Source organism: Numenius arquata, chromosome 8 (genome assembly GCF_964106895.1).
Source record: "Numenius arquata chromosome 8, bNumArq3.hap1.1, whole genome shotgun sequence".
In the NCBI taxonomy this organism is placed as follows: Eukaryota; Metazoa; Chordata; class Aves; order Charadriiformes; family Scolopacidae; genus Numenius; species Numenius arquata.
The window spans coordinates 51,605,111-51,626,203 of record NC_133583.1 but is presented as its reverse complement, the minus strand read 5'-3'; the positions used below and the strand labels follow the sequence as shown (position 1 = coordinate 51,626,203).

Here is a 21,093-nt window from a genome sequence, read left to right as displayed (position 1 = left end):
TCACGGGCGCTGGGGGAGCCGCTCCCGCTTTCTCGGTTCCGGGGATCTCCTCAGCGGGCGACCCTCGCTCACGAAGGAAAGGAGCGCCGGGCGGCTGACGGGACTACAAATCCCAGCATGCTCCGCGGCGCCGCGCCAGGCCGATCGGCGTGGCGGGCGGGCGCACGACCTTCTGGAACGCGTAGTCTCCGGTGGCGCCCGGCAGGTGACGAGGGCGGTGCTCTGATTGGTGGGGCGGGGAGGGGATGGGGGGGGAGCGCTCCGCGTGGCCGCCGGGGAAGCCAGGTGGGCGTGTCCCTTCCGCCTCCTCGTCCCCGCCCCGCGCGCGCGCAGGCCCCGCCCCCTCCGGCCCCCGGCCGGGCAGGGCCGGGCAGCCATTTTGGGCAGAGCTTTGTTATGGTTCTGGGGCCGCAGGAGGCAGCGAGAGGGGCCTGGCCGGTGAGTGCGGCTCCCACACCCCTCCTCCCGGCGCCCCGCCGCGCCTCCCCGCTGTCCGCCGCCCCGGGACATGGTCCGCCGCCCCCCCCACCCCCCTGCCGGCTCTGCGGGCCTCCGAGCGGCCCGGGATCGGCCTCCCACCAGGCCGGGGACCCCGCTGGCGGCGGCGGCGGGGGGCGGTGCGGCTGGCGGGGGGGGCTCCCTCCGCCCGCCGCTGCCCGCCGCCACCCCCCGCCCCTCCGCCGCGGCGGGCCCGCGAGGAACCCGCTGCCGGAGGCGGCAGCGAGGGGCTCCCGGCGGGGCAGGGCCGCCGGGCCGGGCCGGGCCGGGCCGGGGGAGGGCGGTCGGGGCCGAGGCTCCTCGTTTATTGTTTCCTGCTTCGCCGGAAAGTTCCCGGCGCTGACACTGCCTGGGCGCTGCCGCGGCCGCTCCGGCTCTCGCCCGGAGTTTAGCCTTGTCCTGTCATCAAGCGGGGCCGGCCGGGTGCGGGGGGGGGTGGCGGGGAAGGACGGGCCGGAACGCCGCGTTCCGCCGGGGTGAAGTCCCCGGGGGATGGAGCGGGGGGGGGAGCGACGGCGACTCCGCCGCCGTCTGTTGTGCGCTTGAGAGCTGGAAACGAAACCGGGCGAGGGCCGGGGCCGTTTCCCTTAGCTTCTGCAGGATTTAGGGCCGCTTTTTTCCGGCAGCCCCCGGCGGGAGGGGGCGGCCGGGCCGGCGCCGAGCAGTGACACGTGTGCCGTGGGCAGCCCCGGCCTCGGCGAGGCGGGGGGGAGCGGGGCAAACGGAGGCCGGGAAACTCGTCAGGTGCTCCTCGTTATCTCCTCACAGGAAAACAGCGCCCGGCCTGAGCGTGAGGTGGCTTTTTTTTTTTTTTTTTTTTCTTTCTTTCCGTCGTGAAAAGTTATTTCTGTGCGTCCGGTGTGTTTTATGCCCTTTATGCCCGGTTTTGGCCTACGGTCTGGCGTGGTTTAACATCAAGGGTTGTAGCTGGACTTGATCGGAACAGCTGTGTTCACACCTAGCATTTCGAAGATGCTTTTATTAAAGCTGTGAATTGAATTTGGTTTAGCAATGAGCCGGTTTGGAACGATTTTAGAGCAGTTAGTGGGTGTCCCTACAAGTTGCGAGTTTTTAAAAAAAACAGCTTCAGAGGAGCAGTCGCTATTTAAATCCTTGTAAGTAATGGTAGAATTGTTTAAGAGCGTTGCTTAAAAGTCTTTTTATATTAACGTGACCAGGTAAGACAGCCTCCCTTTCCCCGCCCCTGAGGTCTGAGTGACATAAGCGTTAGTAATGTTGATAATACTTGGAAACTGCAAGTGACTGAGCGAAGTATGGGAACAGCAAAAGTATGGAGATGAGGAAACAGCTGAGATACTTGAAGAGCCGTCAAAGCTGAGTTTACTGTAGAGTTGACACTGCTTCTATAAAAATGTTAGGTGGTTATGAAAAAAGCTTATGCAAATGTTACTTCATGAATGAATATGGCTGGTATTTCACTGAAAGGTTCCCCGGGCTCATCCCTTTGGAGACCGGTATTTCAAACTTCCAGTCTCTGGCTCAGGAAGGAAACAGGTGTAGGGCATGCACGGTAGGACGAAATAAAATCACCAGGTTTAAGAAGAGCAGCTTTTCCTCTCACATTCTTTCTGATAGTTTCTAGAGAAAAGTACCTTAAGAAGAACTTCTTGAAATTTTGTATTTAGAATAGAAAAGCTGCAGGTGATGCTTCCCTCTTTTTTTGTATTTTTTCTTCTTTTTTTTTCGTTTGTAGGGAAGTGCAGTCTCTGCATTTTATATTCATCTGGTTTGTATTCTTAATCCTATATGACACAGAAGTTTCCATTGCAGATATCATACTGGAACTTAAAGCAAAAATATGCAGGGAACAGATGGTATTTTAAAAAACCAAATCCTGTTTTTTCTGCAGATGTCTCAGAAATAAGAGAAGCAGAATGCAGATGTGATATATAACAAATCAAGTGGAAGCGGCCGCTTTCTGAATTGTTGGGAAAAATACTTTACTTTGAGAAAGTTTTGCAGGATTTGGTCACCTTGTCTCCCAGATGTGACTACTTTGTACCTGGTGTTACTGAGACTTGAAATTCATGTTTTAAATTAGGAAATTAATCATTACAGAAAAAAGAATCTTCACTGTATTTCAAGAGCTGTGGGATACTTTTAATACAGAAAAATACCGTGGTTGGATCTATGAATTTTTCAGGGGTGTGGTGTGTCAGATGATGTAGTTCTTGTCTTTAATAAGTGAACAAAAACTATTGGCTTAAGAGTTAAAGTTGGGTTGTTTTTTCTTTATTATTGAATTTTGGCGTTACAAGGCGTTTGAAGTTCGCTGTGTAGCTGCTGAAGTGACTTAGTTCTGAAGTGTACTTCAGGGCGCGCTTTATTTGTTAGTCTGTATGAACAGATTGGAAAAGGGCTGACTATGTTCAGTAGAGCTAAAACATAAAGCACCTCTTGAAGTGCTGCCTGCTCTTGCATGGATACAGCTTTTGCTTGTGGCTTTGTAAAAACACAACCATGGGATGACTGTTGCTAAAACTTAAACAGGGAAAGGTCATAGTTCCTGAATTTTGCGGCTGGTGAGGTAGTGTGTATGCTAGGAAGTTTGTTTGGGATTTTTAGATTTTATGTTAATTTATTTGTAGAGGCAGGAGTGGTTTTGATTTTGTTCTACTAACACAGTAGACATTTTACTGTCACTTTCACAGTGACCAGGATAAAATTGTATGTGGCTTTTGTTTCAGTAAGAGTAATTGAAGTGCATGTTCTCTTTACTTGTCAGATTTGATGAAAAGCAGTGAAGTTGGCAGAAACGTAGTCCTGCTTAGAATACTTCATGAATTCCAGGATGTTGTTTAACTTGTGTTCTGTAAGTTAATATGTTCCTGTGAAAATGTGCCAAACTTTAATGAGTTACTATATGGTCAGAAGATAAATTTACATTTTGGGGAGTGGATTTAGGTAGAGACTGATAGTGGCTAAGTATCCACCGCCCCATATGTGTATGTGCAAACACTGTGCAGACCTAAAAATTCTAGGTTAGATGAGGCCATTAGTATGACATTAAGTGGGAAGGGGAGTATATTGGGTAAATTAATCATACATGTTAGCGATCAGGCTATATCACTCCAAACTGGAATTTCTTGGTTAAAGTGTGCTTAACTATTTCAGTTCGTGCCTTCTCTAGCTGGCCTTCAGAAGTGTCAGAAGAAGAATTTTAACACTTTATGCTTCTTAGACCTTTCTGTAATTAAACAGGAAAAGACTTTGCAAAGCGTTGATGTGTGCAGTTCCATAAAACGACTAATCTGAAATAGTTGCACTTCCAAGGTCTGGATTAACGAAAATCCTTTGAACCAATGCATCCAAACATAACTGAGGTTTTCTGCAATAAATGATACTCAGAAAGAAATATTTTGCAGTGTATGACCTTGTGCCTCAGGGATTATTGTACACTAGAGGGTTCACCAGGAGCTACTGAAGTTCTAGGACTTACAGTCATTCTATCAAAAATGCCAATGTATTTTTTTTCTTTTTTTCTCCTAGAATCTTGTGATTACTTACAGTTCAGTGTTTTCGTAGAATTATCCTCTACCTCGAAAGGAGCATCCGTGATGTGATGTTGGTGGCTTTTAATAAGCAAAGGTGCACGTGTATATAATGTGGTCCAAATGCGTGTTTGGTTGTGTCCTTGGTTTTAGGAATACCCTTTTCCCAAGGCAGGAAGAAATGAAGAATTTTAAATTCATTTTCCTTAGAGTAATTTTATTTTCAGGTTCTGTTCTAGGTTGAGGTAGATATTAAGTGTCAGGGTGGATAGTGGTATGGCCAGGAGTGACTGGCAGCAGGGACAGAGGTTTGGTGTGGTGGTGACTACTTGCTTGGATATCTGTGTGAACCTCATAGCGTAGTTGCAACACACAGTGCGTGGCAATGTTCATCACTCTCTTGGAATTTTTTCATCTACAGTTTGTGATGAACAATTAACTTGTAAATAAAGGATTGGGTCTGCCATGGAGGTATATGGTATTATTCTGGGCATATAAATTATTGGTATTCACAAAGTTGCTGGTGAATTTGTATGGTAAAGATTACAACAGGTCTCCAGCTTTTCAGCAGAAAGGAGTGTTTTGCCATTGTGTTCCAACGCGTCATCCATCATCAAGGGGTTAATCAGGATTTATGTGAGGTGGTCTGAAAAGACCTTTGATGCTAATCTTAAAAAAAGCTCACAAAGGGAACTCTCTTACCCTGAAAATGTTGAATGTGTTACGATCTTGACTGTTAGTTTGGGAAAACTGTCTTTCCTCTACTTTGAACTCTAGTTAAAGTAGAGAAACAGGTTAATGATGACTTTAATGTCTTCAGGTTGACTGGGCCTTATGGAATTTATCTTACGGTATTTAGGGAACTGAGAACCTGTGGGGGTGGGAAAAATTCCAGAATAACGAAAAGTGTTGAGGGGTACTTCCCTTAAAGGGGAGAGCGTTCACATCAGGGAGTCCCGGGTCACATACTGTTTGGTGTTTTCACTTTTCTACATCAAAATATTATTCTTATTAAATACACAGATGATATGATCTTGACAGTTTCAAGAAATGGTCTGAAATAATAGCATTGATTTCAGCCATTTTGGTGTAGATGGGTTCAAATTACTGTGTTTAGGAATATTACTTTATGCAGACAAGTAACAGCTGGCAGCAGGTCTGGGGGAGAGAATCTAGGGGTTGTAGTGGTTCCTAAATTATCGTGAATCAGCAGCATCACTGTCAAGAAAATTCACTTGTCATACTGGAACATATAAAAGAGCATTGTAAATAAGGCAGTGAAGCAATTTTTCCCATTCTGCTGAGGAGTGGTAGGTCTTCAGCTAAAAGTATTTCGTTCGGTTTGTGATATTATCATGCTCTGGGAAAGTTATAGGTGGGTAACAAGATCTGGGTATGGCTGGGTAAAGAAGATAACAAAGTCTGTAAAAGAGAGGATTGGAGAAAAAAATGGATTGTTTAACTCTGGTAGGGTTTTATACAGCTTGTGTTTCATCAGACATCAGCAGGTGATCTATAAAGCAGCATAAAAAAGTTACCTGCAGGTATAACTGGGAGCCAGCTCTGACATCTTGTCACTGCCTGCAAGCTGTCATACTTGGTAGGTGGGTCACGTCAGTTTTTTTCATCATCAGTGCTTTGAACTTAAAAGCATGTAGCTTCAACAGTAAAATTGGAGCATTTGCTGGGGGGTGGTGTTTGTTTTCTAAAAACATGATTGTATTTGATCCCAGAATATGTTATTACATCCTTTTTCTGCTGCCAAACAGTACTGGGATGCAGGGTGGTCTATGGGAGTTCCCTGACCCCCCCTAAAAAAAAAAAAAAAAACAAACACCTGCCACCTGCTAAGGTTGCCTTTCAGTCAGGGAGTACTGAAGTACTGGTCTGGAGAAAAGATGTCTTAAAAGGTATCTGCGAAGAGAGGTTAGTCAGCTTGCCATACCCATCATGAATGAAACAAGTAGTTATGGGTTGAAATTGCAGCAGAATATTTTTAGGTTAGGCATTAGGTGCAGGGACAGGCTTTCAAGCCATAAGAATAACCAAAACAGATTGTAGAGATAGGCTGGAGAATGCTGGTATGCTAATCTCTTTTGATTTACAGCTCCCAAAAAAATACTCCAGTGGAGGTATGAATAGCTGCATAATGAATTCCAGTATGCTGATAACAAACTCGTTCTTCTGATACTTTTTGAGACATCTTAGGATTAATTTTTGGAGCCCTTCAGCCTGAAGATCACTGTACAAAATGCTGGAGGGAGGCGTTGCTTAGTTTATTTTCAAAGGCATCTGATAGGAGAGGGTAGAGCTAAAGTCTTTTAAATCTCAGGAGAAGGGGATAACTATGCAACCTCCAAACATTCCCCCTCCTCCCGTGATGTTTTCCTAGTATTCCCTAGTTTATTGTAGGACACTAGGATAGAAGAAAGACATTGTTTAGTGTCATTGGCCTGCACAGCATACCTGCAGAATAACAGCACAATAATTCTCTGCAAGATCTAAAGACAAAGCTCAAACTAGCTGGACAACACCTTGTCCGTAACTCCTTGCTTTATTTTATCTCTGAGAGTTTCACAGACTAGATCATAGAGAGAGCTCCAGCAAAACACTGTGAACATCCAGAAGGGATATATCTGCCAGCTGCAGCAAATCATCAGATCACAGGATTAGGGATCACTTGTTCCTCTTTTCTTTCTTTTTTTTTTTTTTGTTTTTTAAGCCAAGACCAAACAAGTGGAATATTTATTATTTATGCAGTTTATTTTATATGTGTAGCGCTTGTTTTAAACTGAATTGTCTTCAGTAACTTCTCTGCGTTGATGTTTGGTAATACTTTAATTAGAGAAAGTGCTGAAAACGTTAAGCTAGTGGGAATGAAAAACCTAGCAGACAATGTAAACTTGACAAACTGTAATGCAGGTGTTGTACACATGCTGAAAAGTGCTGAGTGACCATGTCTTTGTCGTGTCCTAGTCACAGACAAACAAATGTGGAGTTTGTTCATATTACCCTGGTCTTGGAGGTAAAATGGTTTGAAAATGATCCAAGTGGAGGGAGGGGCAGAGAGGGTAGGGTTAGTTCCCCCGTCTCGGCCTGTTGTCTTGGGTGGGAAGTACCTATAACTGGAATGTACCGCCCTTCCCAGTTTGTGGTACTGGTCTTATAGGGCTGGAGTAATGGTATCGAGGGGAAGGATTACTGTAATACTGTTTAGAAGAATGGTCTCTTACTTCTGAATGTCATTCTCTGTATTACTTTGTTGACTCTTCCCTCTTTGCAAGTGACATGCTTTCAACTCTTATCCTTCATCTGGAATGTAGATCTGTACTTTCCTGTATTTGATTTATAGTCTCTCTTCCTGTGACACAAATAGTTGATAAATAGTCTGCTTGCATTTGATGCTCTTTTCTAAAGGAAATATGTTTTTCTCAGCTCCAAACTGAATATATTTAAATGTAAATGTGCTGTAGTAGTGATAGTAACCCTGGTAAAATACTGGGTTATAAAATACCCTTAGTGGGAAACACCCATCCCTTTTTTTTTTTTTTAAGGTACTGTAGAACTACTTACTTCACTTCTGCTTAGGTTGTCTACATCTCTGGAAGACAGGTAGGCAGGAGGTATGTAGTACGCAGCAGGGATAAGCCAGTAATTACATATTTGCAATTCTTTCCTTATGATGAGGAACATTATCCTGGTGTATGCTACCGAGCAGTAGAAGCGACTTTATTCATTAAGGCTTGGGGCAGACGATACAGATAGGCTCTTCATTGCTGTTTCAGTCATTCTGTCATGAGGTTTTGGGGAGGATAGTGATACTTTTAAAGGCAGCCATGACAAGGTGTTGTGCTTTCTAAGGTTCAGGGCAGAACAGAGCCTTATCTTGACCTCTGATACTTTCAAAAGGTCTATAGGCCAAAGTGCACTTCGAAACAGATGTTTGATTTTATTCCCTTCAAGAGCTAAAAAGACCTTTCAATTTGATTAAAATTAGCAGAATACCTTCTCCAGATTTAAAATACCTTATTTAATAAAATGCTAAAGCTGGTTGAAAGTTCAGAACATTGTTCACATTTAAAGCCTAACGCTATTTAAAATACATTTCTTTGTTTTGTATCAGTAGTGTCAATAGATACACTTGTTTAATAGGGGTGTGTACAATCCCTGGAACCTTACTCTCTGCAGCAGGGCAGAGCAGTCAGCAGGTTTTAATATTTCAGTTAAATACCACAGTTCTCTAACATAAACAGTACTAAAGACTGTTAAGGGGACATTGGAGGGAAGTGGAATCTTGAGTGGCACAGGAGGGAGGCATAAGGGATGACAGTATTGCCAGTGGCTGTAGAGTATAAAACATCCAAGAGTGGCAGGCACAATATCTAGGAAGTTTATGTGGTCCCCGTTCTGTGCTTATAAGGAGTTGAGCCTTTTCGATTTGACATGTATAAATGGTCCTATCTGTGTACTCAGAGTAAACTCACCAAACCCCACTGGAATGGTCCAGTTACAACTTATCATACTTGCTGGCTGAGGTTCAGAGCCTTATCATCTTATACAGGCTTCTGTACAGGTTCCCCAGATGCCTTCTTTTTCCAAAATGTGCTTTGGGCTTTTGTATTAAACACAGCTTGCTTCCAAAGCCAAGCTTGCTGGCTTTGGGGGCTGTGGTCTCCTCAGTGTACCTGGTACTGTTGACCCAGTAATGATTTGGTGGCCTTGCTGGCAGAAACATAGATCGGCTGGGGCTGGAAGGGCAGGCAGCAATCAATCAATAGCATTGCTAAAGGTGGTGGTTTTGTCGATGGTGTTTTCTTGTTTGTTGGAGAATCTTTTCTACATCACAGCGATAGAAGTCACGTTTCTCTGTGATTTGGTTATGTTACTCTTGTATGCCCTTGTATCTCTGATTGTTGTTAAGAAAGAAAAAAATCCTCTCCTTACCCAGACCTTGCTGCATTCTGGATATCAGTATGTATTCACAAAACCAGACTGTTAAGGCTTTGTGAGGTATGTGGTTGGGTGAGTACATAAATTTGTTCCAGAAGTTTTGAAGGAGGTAGGATTCGGGTCAGTGTGACCTTAGAGAAGTGGAAAGTAAGCAGGTAAATGGACAGGTTGTTTGTGAAGCAGTACTTCATGAGGCTCCAGCAGGAGCACTGTCAATAGGGAAAAGAGTTTTAGGGTATACATGTGTCTGTATGGACCTTTCTTAACCTATTTTCAGTTCATTGAAGTTAGTCATCTGGTTTGCAAAAGTGGTCAGATACATAACAGTTAATGATTTTTTTCCCCCCACCCCCAGCCTGTTACTCTGGAAAAACTTTTGTATGGACAAGCTTCTGGCATGTTTTCATCTTGGAATATATAGATTTGCAGTGTTGTTTCTAGAACACAAAACAGTTCTGATGATTCTGCAAGATAGGTTCATTTGCTTTAAACTTGAAAAACAAGGTATTAATCTTTCAGTAATAGCTGGTTTTCACAAGAACTTTTAATATCTGTCTGTATCTGGGAAGATTTTGGTTTGGTACACAATTAACATTTTAATCCATCATTTAGTGTTTTAACGGGCTCGTGTTTTCCTGATTCCATAAAATCCTGCATGAGTGATGGTTTGCCGTTTTTAGATGCTGGATTTTTCAGCAGCCAGACACTGTGGAAAACATTGTTTAAATTGTATTTTTAGTTAATAGAACTGCTCTTTATATTTGAGTAACCGTTTTGGGGGGCTGGTTAGTTGATATAATGGAAAGAAACAAGTAATGATGGCAGATGTGTATTATAGCTATGCTGGTGCATAATACCTCAGGTGTGTGAGCGCTACCAGTTGTACATGCCATTCTGGAACATCTACATTTGTCCTCCCAAAAGGTAGCTGTGTTTCCATAGTGTAGAGAGACTGAAGGTGTGTCTAGACAATTGTATTAATGGAAGCTGAAAGCAAAATATAAATAAGTTTGTTTTGTAGGTATTTTCTGTAGGTGAACATGCCGTTAACTGCAAATAAACTATCTCAGCTTGTGAAGATGTAGCTCACCAGTTGTTACAACAACTATTGAACTAGTAATACTGCACTTGTGCCTTTTATAGTAAGGCCTAATAATGCATGTGAGGTTGAAGCAAGGTTTGTAATTACATTATTTTTAAAGAGCTGTGCACCCAAATATGATTATCTCATTCAATAAAATGTTTCTAATAATAGTAAGACCAAGCCGTGTTCTGCTTTTTTGGGAAACAGGGTAATGAAATTTCATGTGTGGCTTTTTGATACCCTTAAGGAAATCTGTACCGTGCTTATGACTCCTCCTAGGCTGGGCTCCAGGCTGTGACTTGCTATTTCTGTGAGTGTTTTGAATGAATCAAAAGTTGTTAGAAAGATATAACGTTTTAGTGGATGCATGTGCTATTCATTCCTTATCATAAACTAACATACACCTGTTAAATGACAATCTGCTCTGAAGAGTAGCTAAGTGGAAAGGTCTGTTGTGTAAGTTTAGGCGTATCTGCTTGATTAAATAACTTTAAAAGAGCTGCGCAGAAAGAAAACTGATGAGGGAAGTAAATTCTGTTCTGCCTTATGCATCCATTAAATTGTTCGCTAATTTTTCTGAATGCTTTTGCAACCCAGCTGACATCGGGGAATATTACTGAAATCCCAAATGGAGTTGGCCAGTTAGAAAAACAAATCTTTACTTTTTTTTAAGTAAACATGTTCTGTTTAGAGAAATACATAGAAATACAGTGAAATGAGCTGAAATTGTGGCAGAGATTGACAGATGTTGTCCCGGTGACCTTTTACAGCTGCTATTAGCTGGATTGATAAATGTATAACGAAGGGTAAAAGTTTACTTTTATGCTGGTTTTCTGCTAGAAGCTCCAAGTCTTTGTGATTTGCTGTTGCAGGAGACGAGAAATAGAATTAATGTAATTAATAGGATTCTAGGTAGACAGCAGAGGGGAAGGAACCTGAGGAGGTTTGCAAGGAACGTTGAGGCAGAAAAAGCATCCAGTAAAACTCGTCTGCTTCAGAAATGTGCACTGCGGTACGTAATGTGAGCAAAGGTTAGAAGCCCTGGTTCCAGGTGTTCCCAGAGAGGTTGAGTGCTAGAACAGCACGGCGTGGCAGGCCATCTTTTATCTCGGGGCAGATTTTTCTTCCCATTGGGCTCTTACAGTTTTGTAGGAGCTGGAAGAGGAAGCAATAGGAAAAATGCACTGCTCTTCAGGCTAATCTATGTATTTTCTTAGGCGTTTTGAAACATCTTGATCCATTCCCAACAAGTAATTATATACTGCAGCTCAGGGGCCTTGATTATCTTTAGCTTGTCTCTTTAGTCGTACATTCTGGTCAGTATAGATCTTGGTATATTGAATATCTCCTTGGTTCCTACTGCCAGGTATGTATGGAAAGCTCAGCTTGAGACTCAAGCTTTAGAAATTCTCTCTGGTTTAGGGATTAACTCTGGTCAAGTCTACATTAGGAGTAGAAATTAAGGTTAACAGGAGGATTAAAACAACTGTGTAACTAATTCAACTGTAACACAGCAAGAACACTTTATTAATGATAGGGGATGAGGGGTTTTGTCCTGGACTATGTATGTCCCTTACTGTAGTCTGTGCCTCTTTAAATTGAATATGGTTCTATGTTTCTTCTATTTTCTATCAAACTTTTAAAATTTGTTTAGACAAATACACAATGAAATCTGATAATATGTAAAAGCATCTGACAACTTTCACTTGTTTATTTGACTCCGTGACAAATATCACTTCTTCCACTTGCACATTAAACAAACTGGTGAAGGATATTTAGGTATGAAACTTTAGCACTTAGCAAGGGAAAAAAGTACTTTTGTAATAACAAAAACTTATGAAAAGAAGTTGCTGTGAAATAACAGTTAAAACATTTTTAATGCAACGTAAAAATTCATAATTGAAATTATTTTTTTTTAAGTTTAATTAGAACTCTTAAAAAAGTGGAACCCAAGTCCTATACGGAGTTTAGTGGTTTATGTACTTGTCAAGACTTCTTCATTTTCATCAGTGAATGAATATTTTGGGGTAGTTGACAGACAACCTTTTTTCTTCACCAAAGGTAATTAATAAATATTTCATTGTTTTGAAAGGTCCCTTCACCTTTATAGAACATATCATTTAGTGATATTATTATTACTTTCTCTTTTTCTGATTTTTATTCCCAGAAATAATTCAAACTTGAACTCATTTAAAAGGAGAGAGAGATAATTAATTAAATTTACATTGATGAGTGTTTTCGTTTGCTTTTTTCCTGGAATTGGGAGTGGCTAGTGGGGATGATCTTTGTCCTTGCTGTTTTCCATAGTGAAGCAGAGACCAGTTCAACTGAACTGTAAATGCAATATGGAAAAAATTGGGAACTTTGCCTTCAGGGAAATGAGTGTTTGTTCCACACACATGCTCCTGTGCATGACCAGAGAAAAGAGACCCCACCTACACTTTGAGGGATATCTTTGCTCTATTCATTATTGAGTAGGTGGCAAAGGCCGTTTCAGTTCTATGTAGTAATAAATATTTTAAAAAGAAACAATGTTAGATATTAGGAAGAAAGGTTAAAAAGGCACAATTTTGCCACAGTATACATTAGTCATCCTCCCAAATCTTGAATGCTCTATGCAGTTTTGATGACTTTGTATCTAAAAGATACAGTAAAGGCTAGTAAGGATGATGAGAGGTCTTGAGAAAGCTTCCACAAATAGTCTGACTTAGTTTGGAAGAGGGATGACTTGATAAGTACATATATCATGTATGAAATCATGAGTATCATGAAAAACTGAATAGAATGTGGTCAGGCACTTTGGTGGCACAAGAAAACACCCATTTGAATGGAGGCTGGCATTTTATAGCCACAAATCAACTTTTACACAAAGCACAAGTAAACTGTGCCCCCTCTCACTTGGGAGGCAAAAATGTATAAACGTGTCTATAAACAAAAAAAAAATCAACAGATTTATGTAGAAGCACTGACTGGTAATAAACTGTATTACAGACTCTGGCTTAAAAGTCTGAGAAAGTATCCTAGGAGCTCAGATGTTATTCACGCTTGTTCTTGAGCTTTTTTTTCTTAAGAATTTATTGTAGGTTGCTGTCAGAGAAGGTAATTGGGAGACTTTGGGTCTTGCCCGTTATGATTTTGTGATATTACTGTTGTCAGCAGTATGGTAGGTTATGGAAGTGGTCTTAGATTGAAAGTGTGTGTGATTCAGAGCGTGTGTGAGAGGGGGCTGTAAAACCTGGCACATGACCTGATCCGGGAGACCGAAGGGTATAAGTAGTAGTAAAATTTACATTTCATCTAACAGCAAGTTTTTTGCTTTAGCAAAAAGTATTGCATTTTGACGTCACGTTCCATGTTCTTTTTGTGATAATACCCGTGCAAGAAGGTGATGACTGAAGAGCAGTATATGCGCCTATTGAAATACAGAGCCAGCTGCCTTCAGTACCTGGCTCGTGCCAGGAAACACAACTTTGGAAGGGCTCAAGACGTGACTTTGAATTTGCTGACTGAAGTGTGCCTTCTGTACGTTACCTGAAGAGAAATGGGTGGAGACTAATTTAAGCCTCCTGCTTTAATTCACTGCAGCCTCAGTGCAGAGCCCCCCAGTAACTGTGACACCCCCAAGTGAGATTGTTTCAGAATCAGGGTTACAGAAGAACCAAAATACTTGATAGAAAGTTTGAGTTGATGTTGGGGGTCAGTCCTTTAACAGATGTAAAGTTTTTTGATCAGCAGTGCCTAACTTATGCTAACTGTACAAGCAGGGTGTTTGTGAGATGGACATCAATTCTAAATGCCATGTCCAGGAGTTGCACTAACCTGTCTATGTGCACGTTAGGTACTGCTCCGTAATGACCTGCCCTGCTCACTGATACCAACAGTGATATCAAAATAGCCGGTTAGGAGGCCTGAATCTTCTGCAAATTGGTGGTTGGAGTTTTGCAAAGAGTTTCAACTTGGTTTTGATTGTGTTGAAATACTAATAGGTGTTGGTGTGCTTTCCTTTTCCATTTCCTTTTCCAAAGTTACTGGGAACCTTTTTTGTGAAGTGGGACCTGGGTATTGTACTTCTGTGGTGTTTTTATTTTTGTTGTATACTCAGACCTAGTTCCTACTTCAAAACTGTAATTCTGTGGTGTGCATTTATTTAGATACCCTTAAATCCAGAGAACAGTTCTGTGTAGGCTTTTTGCTCTGTTTAGGTCTATTTTTCACATCTCTCTGAATTGTTCTCAAGGTTCGTTAAATCAACTTCTTAAATTACATTACTTGCTTCTGTCAATAGTTTGACGTGGCTTAATTGCTATACAGTTTGTTCTGAAAAGCATATTTATTCAGAAGGTAATGAATCTTGTTTAAATATATTCAACTGCATTGACTTTGTCCCTGTTTTATCTTCTACTTTACTACTCAAATGTTTGGTAGCAGCCTCAGAAGGTCACATCTAAAGGAGTTCTGTACCTGGGCTGAGTTCATTGTGGTGGGAAGACTGTTCTGTCTGCAGCAGATGTTCCAGCATGTCCCTAAACACACTGAAAAAATACCCTTTAATACAAAAACAGGTTTTGATAGGTTAGCACTTTTGTTTGTGGTGTGTGACACTTACTAACTTGTGGTATGGGGTGGGGTGCTCAGAAAGTTCCCGGGTCAGTATTGTGTATGGCCGTGTCCACTTTGGTTTTGCCTCATCTTGGCTGGTAGTTTGTAGGGGTTGTGAGGCTGCTTGTTGTTATTCTGCCTCAGAGAGATGATTGTGTCTCACAACTTAGGTGCATTAAAAAGTTTCCCTCTTTCCAAACTCCCCTATGCAACCGTTACAGCTTGAGGAACCCACAACAATTTGTTGTTTGGACAATCATTCTATCACCCGGTGACCCCTCCCCACCCAGCAAGGGGAATCAGGAAAAAGAAGGAAACCTGAGGACTGAAAAATAAACAGATTTAATAGAATATGACTAGATGATTAACATTAACAACACTGAAGGACCAATATTGATACTGATACCAATATAAAATGTACAGGGATTATATTTGGCCCATTCTATCAGCAGGAAGCTGTGCACTCCCAGCAGTGACAGCGAATGTTGGACACTGCGAGTGCTTCGGCTTTGAGTGGAAGGGAAGGGCTCAGGGGTCCAGCACCAGGGCAGGGAGTTCTCAGGATGGCAGCCATCATAGAAAGGAGACAACATCTCTGCAGGCTTTCTAATTTATATTGGATGTGACGTTCGTGATATGAAAGAATCCAGCTTGAGTCAAGTGCCTGGGTCACTCTTCTCCTCATCCCTGCACCTGGGTAACTTGAAAACACTGAGACCTTGAAACCCACATACCATAGCTGGCTATAAAGTAAATATTTTCACAAATTCAGACACTACAGTCTTCTAAAAGTGCAATTTTCCCAGGCGTTAGAAGATAAATTAGTCCTGTGTCGCTCAAACCAGCATAACAACAACAACATCTAGTTCCAAAAAGAAAAAAATGATACAAAAATGACAGGGTTTATTAAAGGAAATGAGCCAGAGAATGAGAAGGTGGTGATTTTTTATTTTTTTTTTTACTATTCCCTGTGTATGTTTATTTTGAGCCTCTATCAAAGCCATCTTAAAAACTTAAAAAAAAAAAAAAGCCACATGCTTAGCAGAGTAAAGAGTGGCATAAGTGCAACAAAAACCAAAACTGATCAAAGAATGGAACCAAATTCAAACAAGGAAAACAAACTCTGATAAGTCAAATATAAAGGCATAATAAGGCACACCTAAAGGGATGCTGAAAACAGCTGATGGCATCAAAACAGTAATAAAACTTCTCAGATGTTTCAGCAGCACTGAACCTATCTGTTTGCTTCTGGTTAGGTAAAATTGCTCAAAGAAAAAGAGGCCATAGCAGAAAAATACAATTTTTTTGTTGCTGGTGGTGGTATTTTCTGTGGAGGACTTAATGGAATAGTGGATGTATTATTGTCAGGAGCCTCTTGAGAGGGGAGTCTGGGTGTGTGGGAGCAGGTAAGCAACCGTGTGGGAGCAGGTAAGCAACCATGTGGGCGCACAGAGGAGATGAAGCACGTGGAATGGCCGAGCCTACCTGTGGCCTGGAGTCTTGTTGTTATTTTAGCAGCAGGTTTCACTATGAAGTGGGAAATCCCTGTCATCAGCTGCATGCAGTTTCTCCGCTCTTCCCTTTATTCTGATTCAGCTTGTTTGTATTGCCCTTTTGTAAATTAAGTTTGGGAAATGATAATTTAAAAGCAAAAATGACCTTTTCAGGGACTTTTTTTTTTTTAATTAGATTATTTCAGTTTTTGTTTTGATTGGAGATCAAATAGCTTTTGGCACTTGCACTATAGTTGCTCAAGTTCTCCTTCTGTTCTTTCTAGTCATACTTTGTCATGTTTATGCCACTTGTATTGATGGGGTTTTGTTTGTTTTTTATAGTGACTACAGTTCCTGTCTCACCTCTTTGATGGAAGAGGACTATGACCCAGAATTGAACTCTCCACTATAGAACAAGAAGCTCTTGTGGAATAATTTGTGTCCCTTTAAAAGCAGCACCCAGTCTACAAAAAATAGAGTAGAAGAGATTATTTTTGGACCTGGCAATTTTTTTGTTCATGTGATCTATGTTTCAGCATGTAAATGGTGAAAAACGGGGAGATAGAAATTTGTGCCTGCTTTTGAGCTTTATATATCAAGTAGTGCTTAGCTCTGTGGAGCATTAACCAAGTTACGTGAAGACCAGAGTATATCCTAACATTCATTTTTTTTAAATACTATACCTTTTTTTAGCAGATGTATGTGATACAAATGAAATTTATATTTTAAGAGCACTTGGGCAGATGCTTCTTGTTTAGATCTCAGCATTTGGGGCAAACGTTTTTATGTAACATCGTCCTTTTTCCAGAGTGTTCAGGTTGATCTGCTGCAGATCATGAATTATCCAGCAGACTTGAGTGTATCTGTTCAGTATTAACCATGGTGTTGCTCTGAATGTTGTCATGCAGACTTGACAAACCTTTTTGTAATGTAAAGGCTGACTTCTGTACTACCACGACCAGAGGAAATTTAATGAGGTGAACGTGGTGGTGGCTTTTTTTTTTTTAAATATAAATTACCTTCTTAGGTATTTTTTTTTTTGTAGTGAGAGTGCAAATAAAGGTTAAAATGAGCAGCTGAGGGGGTGAAGGGCACAGTTGGCACGAAGTGCGGCCTCTCGTGCTCTGCTTTGAGACGCACTGTTGCCTCAAGGCTGGCCTTACAGTATACTGGAGAAGGAAGGAACTCGAAGGTCAGTGAAGCACAGAAACTGAGGACGTTGGACTGCAGAGGCCAAACTCAGGGTAAGTGATCATATGTACTTTTTTTTCTTTGCTTATATAGTGTTGACTTGTTCATAGATAAAGTTGAAAAATAAGGCAAAATGATAAACTGGTGAACCTGCCACAAAAAGGCAGGATTCAGTCATACTGAGCAATAATGGAATTTTCATTGTTTTGAGCAGTGGAAATCGCTATGGCATGATGGAGAGAACAGTTGGTTTCAGATTCCTCAATGAGACATCTCAGCTGGTCTTCAGTTGGAGATCCTTCAACCAGCTTGTGTTCTGTTCTTAACCATCTGGTTTTTCAGCTATGACAGCAATTTCAGCATAGGATATTCCCTGGTTTATGGAAGTTGGTGGATCTGGATACAGTTTTAATTTGGGGGTGCAGGAGCTGACATATGGTTGTCTTTCAGGTCTCTGATCTTCTCTCAATGTCTCTATCATCATCACCAATTTGGTCATATTTGATTTACAACCTCTGGAATAAAATATGCAGTGATCACCCCTTTGTAAACTGAGCCAGTGAGCAATGAAGGAATGTACCCCGAATTCTGTCATGACTAGATTTTACACATCTGTGTGTTGTATGGCTTTTGTATGCTGTTTGCTCTGTGTTCTTCTCACCTCCACGCCCATTCTATCATGAATTTCATGGGTGTGTTAATTGTAAACAGGAAGTAACTGGGAATGTTTAAGTTCTTACCTGTTTTGGTCAGAGGAACAAAGTCAGCAGGAAGAAAAAATGCTGAAGTGTAATATGAAAAATTACAGCACTTTTCCTATAGGCCCAGCTTTGGGAAGTAAATTGTATTGTTATTTCAGTTTGGCAAAGTTGACAGTCAGGGCATGTTCTTTTCATTTACAGATCCTGGCCATGAGGTTTGATGCCTCATTTTATTGAAGGGAGACACTGGACCTAAATGGCGCAGCATGACTTTGTTCCTGCCTGGCTTAACTTCTCAACGCCACAGTCAACCAAGGTAATGTTAATACAGATCATTTTCTTTTAAAGCTGTGACAAGAATAAAAAGCAAAAAAATTCCCCAGTGTTTTGTTGAACTTAAAATGTTTAATTTTAACTTCTTTTGTGGTTTTTTAAAGGCTTTTGGAAACTTACTAAAGTGAAAATAATTTTTCTTGTCTTTATTTCAACAAATGTGTCCCTTTTTATTTCAGAGCAGAAAAAAAAATCTTTGTGTTCAGACATGGAAATACTTCAGTGTGTTTGCATTGAAAGTTTAGTGGGATCCCAACTAGAAAATCATTAAAGAGATCACCATAAATCTGTGGGAGTCAAGACTTGAGTTACCGCTTATTTGCAATTCAGAATATAAATTGTGTTTGATTTATGAAAATAATCTGATCCTTGCATAGCAGTAGATTGATTATAAGCCCTTGGGCTCTAACTCCAAACTCAGAAATACTTATTAATTTTTTGCAACCTTAAAATGAGGGCAGTTTGCCTGTCATCATCTTTCTAAAACTGGTTCCAGAAGAAGCTTAGGTTGACCCAGAAGATCTCTTTTAGGGCTTTAACAATTTGCATTGCTTGTGGATAGCAGTGAAAAAAAAAAAAAATTAATAGCAAACAAGATCATGATGGACAACAATGATGAACAAGTAAGAACACAGCTTTCACCTCCATGCTTAAATACGAGGAAACAAAAGTAATTTCTGGATATTTGATCCATTTAAAATAAACCTCTGAATTTTTTATAAATGAGAGAAAGTGAAGAGGAAAAGATTCTTTGGAATCTTCATGCTAGAAGCATTAATGTTTTCCATGGCATTATAACTGTTTCAGCCTAAAAGTGCTTTAACTTACTTGAGTATCTCTGAATTTTAGTCAGGCTGATTGGATCCTCCATTGCTCTTTGTTTTTCTGTCTTTAGAGAGAGAGCGAATGAATGAGCATCTGTGTATCAGAATTTCTTAAATGAACTTTGCAGAAAGTATGTGTTTTCAATGACAGCTGGTAAGATTAGTGTGATAGGTTCTCTCTGATTGTGTGCAGCATACACTTTGTGTGCCATTCCGGCTGGGTTCATGTGATTGTTGATGTCATTGGCTCCGCAATGCAGCTATGGATGCTACATTGAAAACTGGTACTGGATTGTGGGTTTGCTTGGTTTTTTTGTCAATTGACAAAATGTCACTGTTGGACTGACAGGCTCCTGGAGTCCCCTAAGGAATGCTTCATTACATCGCCTCTTTCTTTCCTCAGTCCCCTGCAGCCACCTTTGAGAAACATGGAGAGCATCTTCCACGGGGAGAAGGCCGCTTTGGAGTGAGCCGTAGGAGACACAACTCTTCTGATGGATTTTTCAATAATGGGCCCCTCCGAACTGCGGGAGGTAAGTAGGAAGGATCAGAGCGCAGCCCGAGAGCAAACATTTTGGAATATTCTACAGAATGAAGAATTCTGCAGAATATAAAAAACACTTGGCACAATCATACCTTTTCAAAACATCCTGTAAGAAACTTGCACTATTCTCTTCTCCTATGCCATGTGCTCAGGCCTTAAGAGGTTTCTGTGGTAGCTGTATGTGCATTGTGTAGCTTGGTTTGTTTTCTGATATAATCACACAGTAGCTTAATAAGTTTGGCTTAGTAGTTACATAGTGAACACTGACTTAGCAACAAGAAAAACAGCCTGATATTTCCAGTATTCTGCATGCTGTGTTGACTTTTTTTACTTGCATACTTATCTCCTTTTGTTTAGACTGCTGGCATCAGCCGTCCCTTCTCCGCCATGATTCTGTAGATTCTGGTGTTTCTAAAGGAGCTCATGTTGGGCTTTCTGGCAGTCAGCCTGGCTGGCATGGTCCCTCACGGGGCCATGATGGTGGGAACCAGCGTGGTGGAGGAGGAACTGGAGTTCATCGCCACTGGAATGGCAACTTCCATTCTCGGAAAAGTTCCGCCTTTCAAGAAAAGCTGCCTGTTGAATCCAGGGAAGAGAAGAAGGAAGATAAAGAGCAATTGCAATTTGAGGAAGAAGACTTTGTAAGTGTGTAGCTTCTCACTAGAAGTGGCAGCTGTGAGAAGTGGCTTTTAAGATCTCATTTTAATTCGCATTGATAGGTGGCAAGGATCTAGGATTGCCATTCCATTCCATGTTTCAGATCAAGACAGATTTAACAAAATCATTCGAGTGCTGACAGGATGCTAATTGATACCCGGAGTCCTCAGGATTTGACGACCTGTTGGATTATGGGGTTTGGCACTTTACTATATTTTGCCAAATGGTTACTGTGAACTGAAGACAGTGTTGTAACACATGAGCCAGATCTTCAGTGAAACCCATAAGGTGACACTTTGGTCTGCCACAGGAAGAGCAGTTGTACTGACTTTGTGGCTTTGCTTACAAAGTCTTTTTTTTTTTTTTTTTTTTTGCTCCTAAGTACATCTATTCAGCTTATCTTCACTCTGCCTGCTGTTCCTGTCTCCTGCATTCTGGTACATGTTGGTGTTTATGATAACCTTACCAAGCTTGTTTGTGACATGTGCTCAGATCTTTGCAACCATCTGTCTTGAATCTTCTGGAATATTTCTATCTCTCTGTTAATCTGTGGATCGGGGTTTCTTGAGCCATTTCTTCTATTGGTGTCTCCAGTTCATCAGCTTTCTTCTTATCCAGCATTCTGATTCATGTGGTATTATCAGTATGATAGTCTCTTACATCTGGCTCTATTTTTACTGGAATTTAGTTTTCCAGACTTTATGAAA

The 21,093-nt window shown here is 41.2% G+C and overlaps 1 protein-coding gene across 1 annotated transcript in view; it reads left to right on the top strand.

The window, feature by feature from the left end:
• The first annotated feature begins 354 nt into the window (after window positions 1-354).
• The window catches only part of GPBP1L1 (GC-rich promoter binding protein 1 like 1), a 34,799-nt gene continuing 14,060 nt past the window's right edge, over window positions 355-21,093 (top strand). The window contains exons 1-5 of the mRNA XM_074151319.1: window positions 355-438; window positions 16,479-17,380; window positions 18,230-18,344; window positions 19,589-19,718; window positions 20,087-20,370. Coding sequence (XP_074007420.1) covers window positions 18,285-18,344; window positions 19,589-19,718; window positions 20,087-20,370 — 474 coding nt within the window. The 5' untranslated portion in view covers window positions 355-438; window positions 16,479-17,380; window positions 18,230-18,284. The remainder of the gene's footprint in view (window positions 439-16,478; window positions 17,381-18,229; window positions 18,345-19,588; window positions 19,719-20,086; window positions 20,371-21,093) is intronic.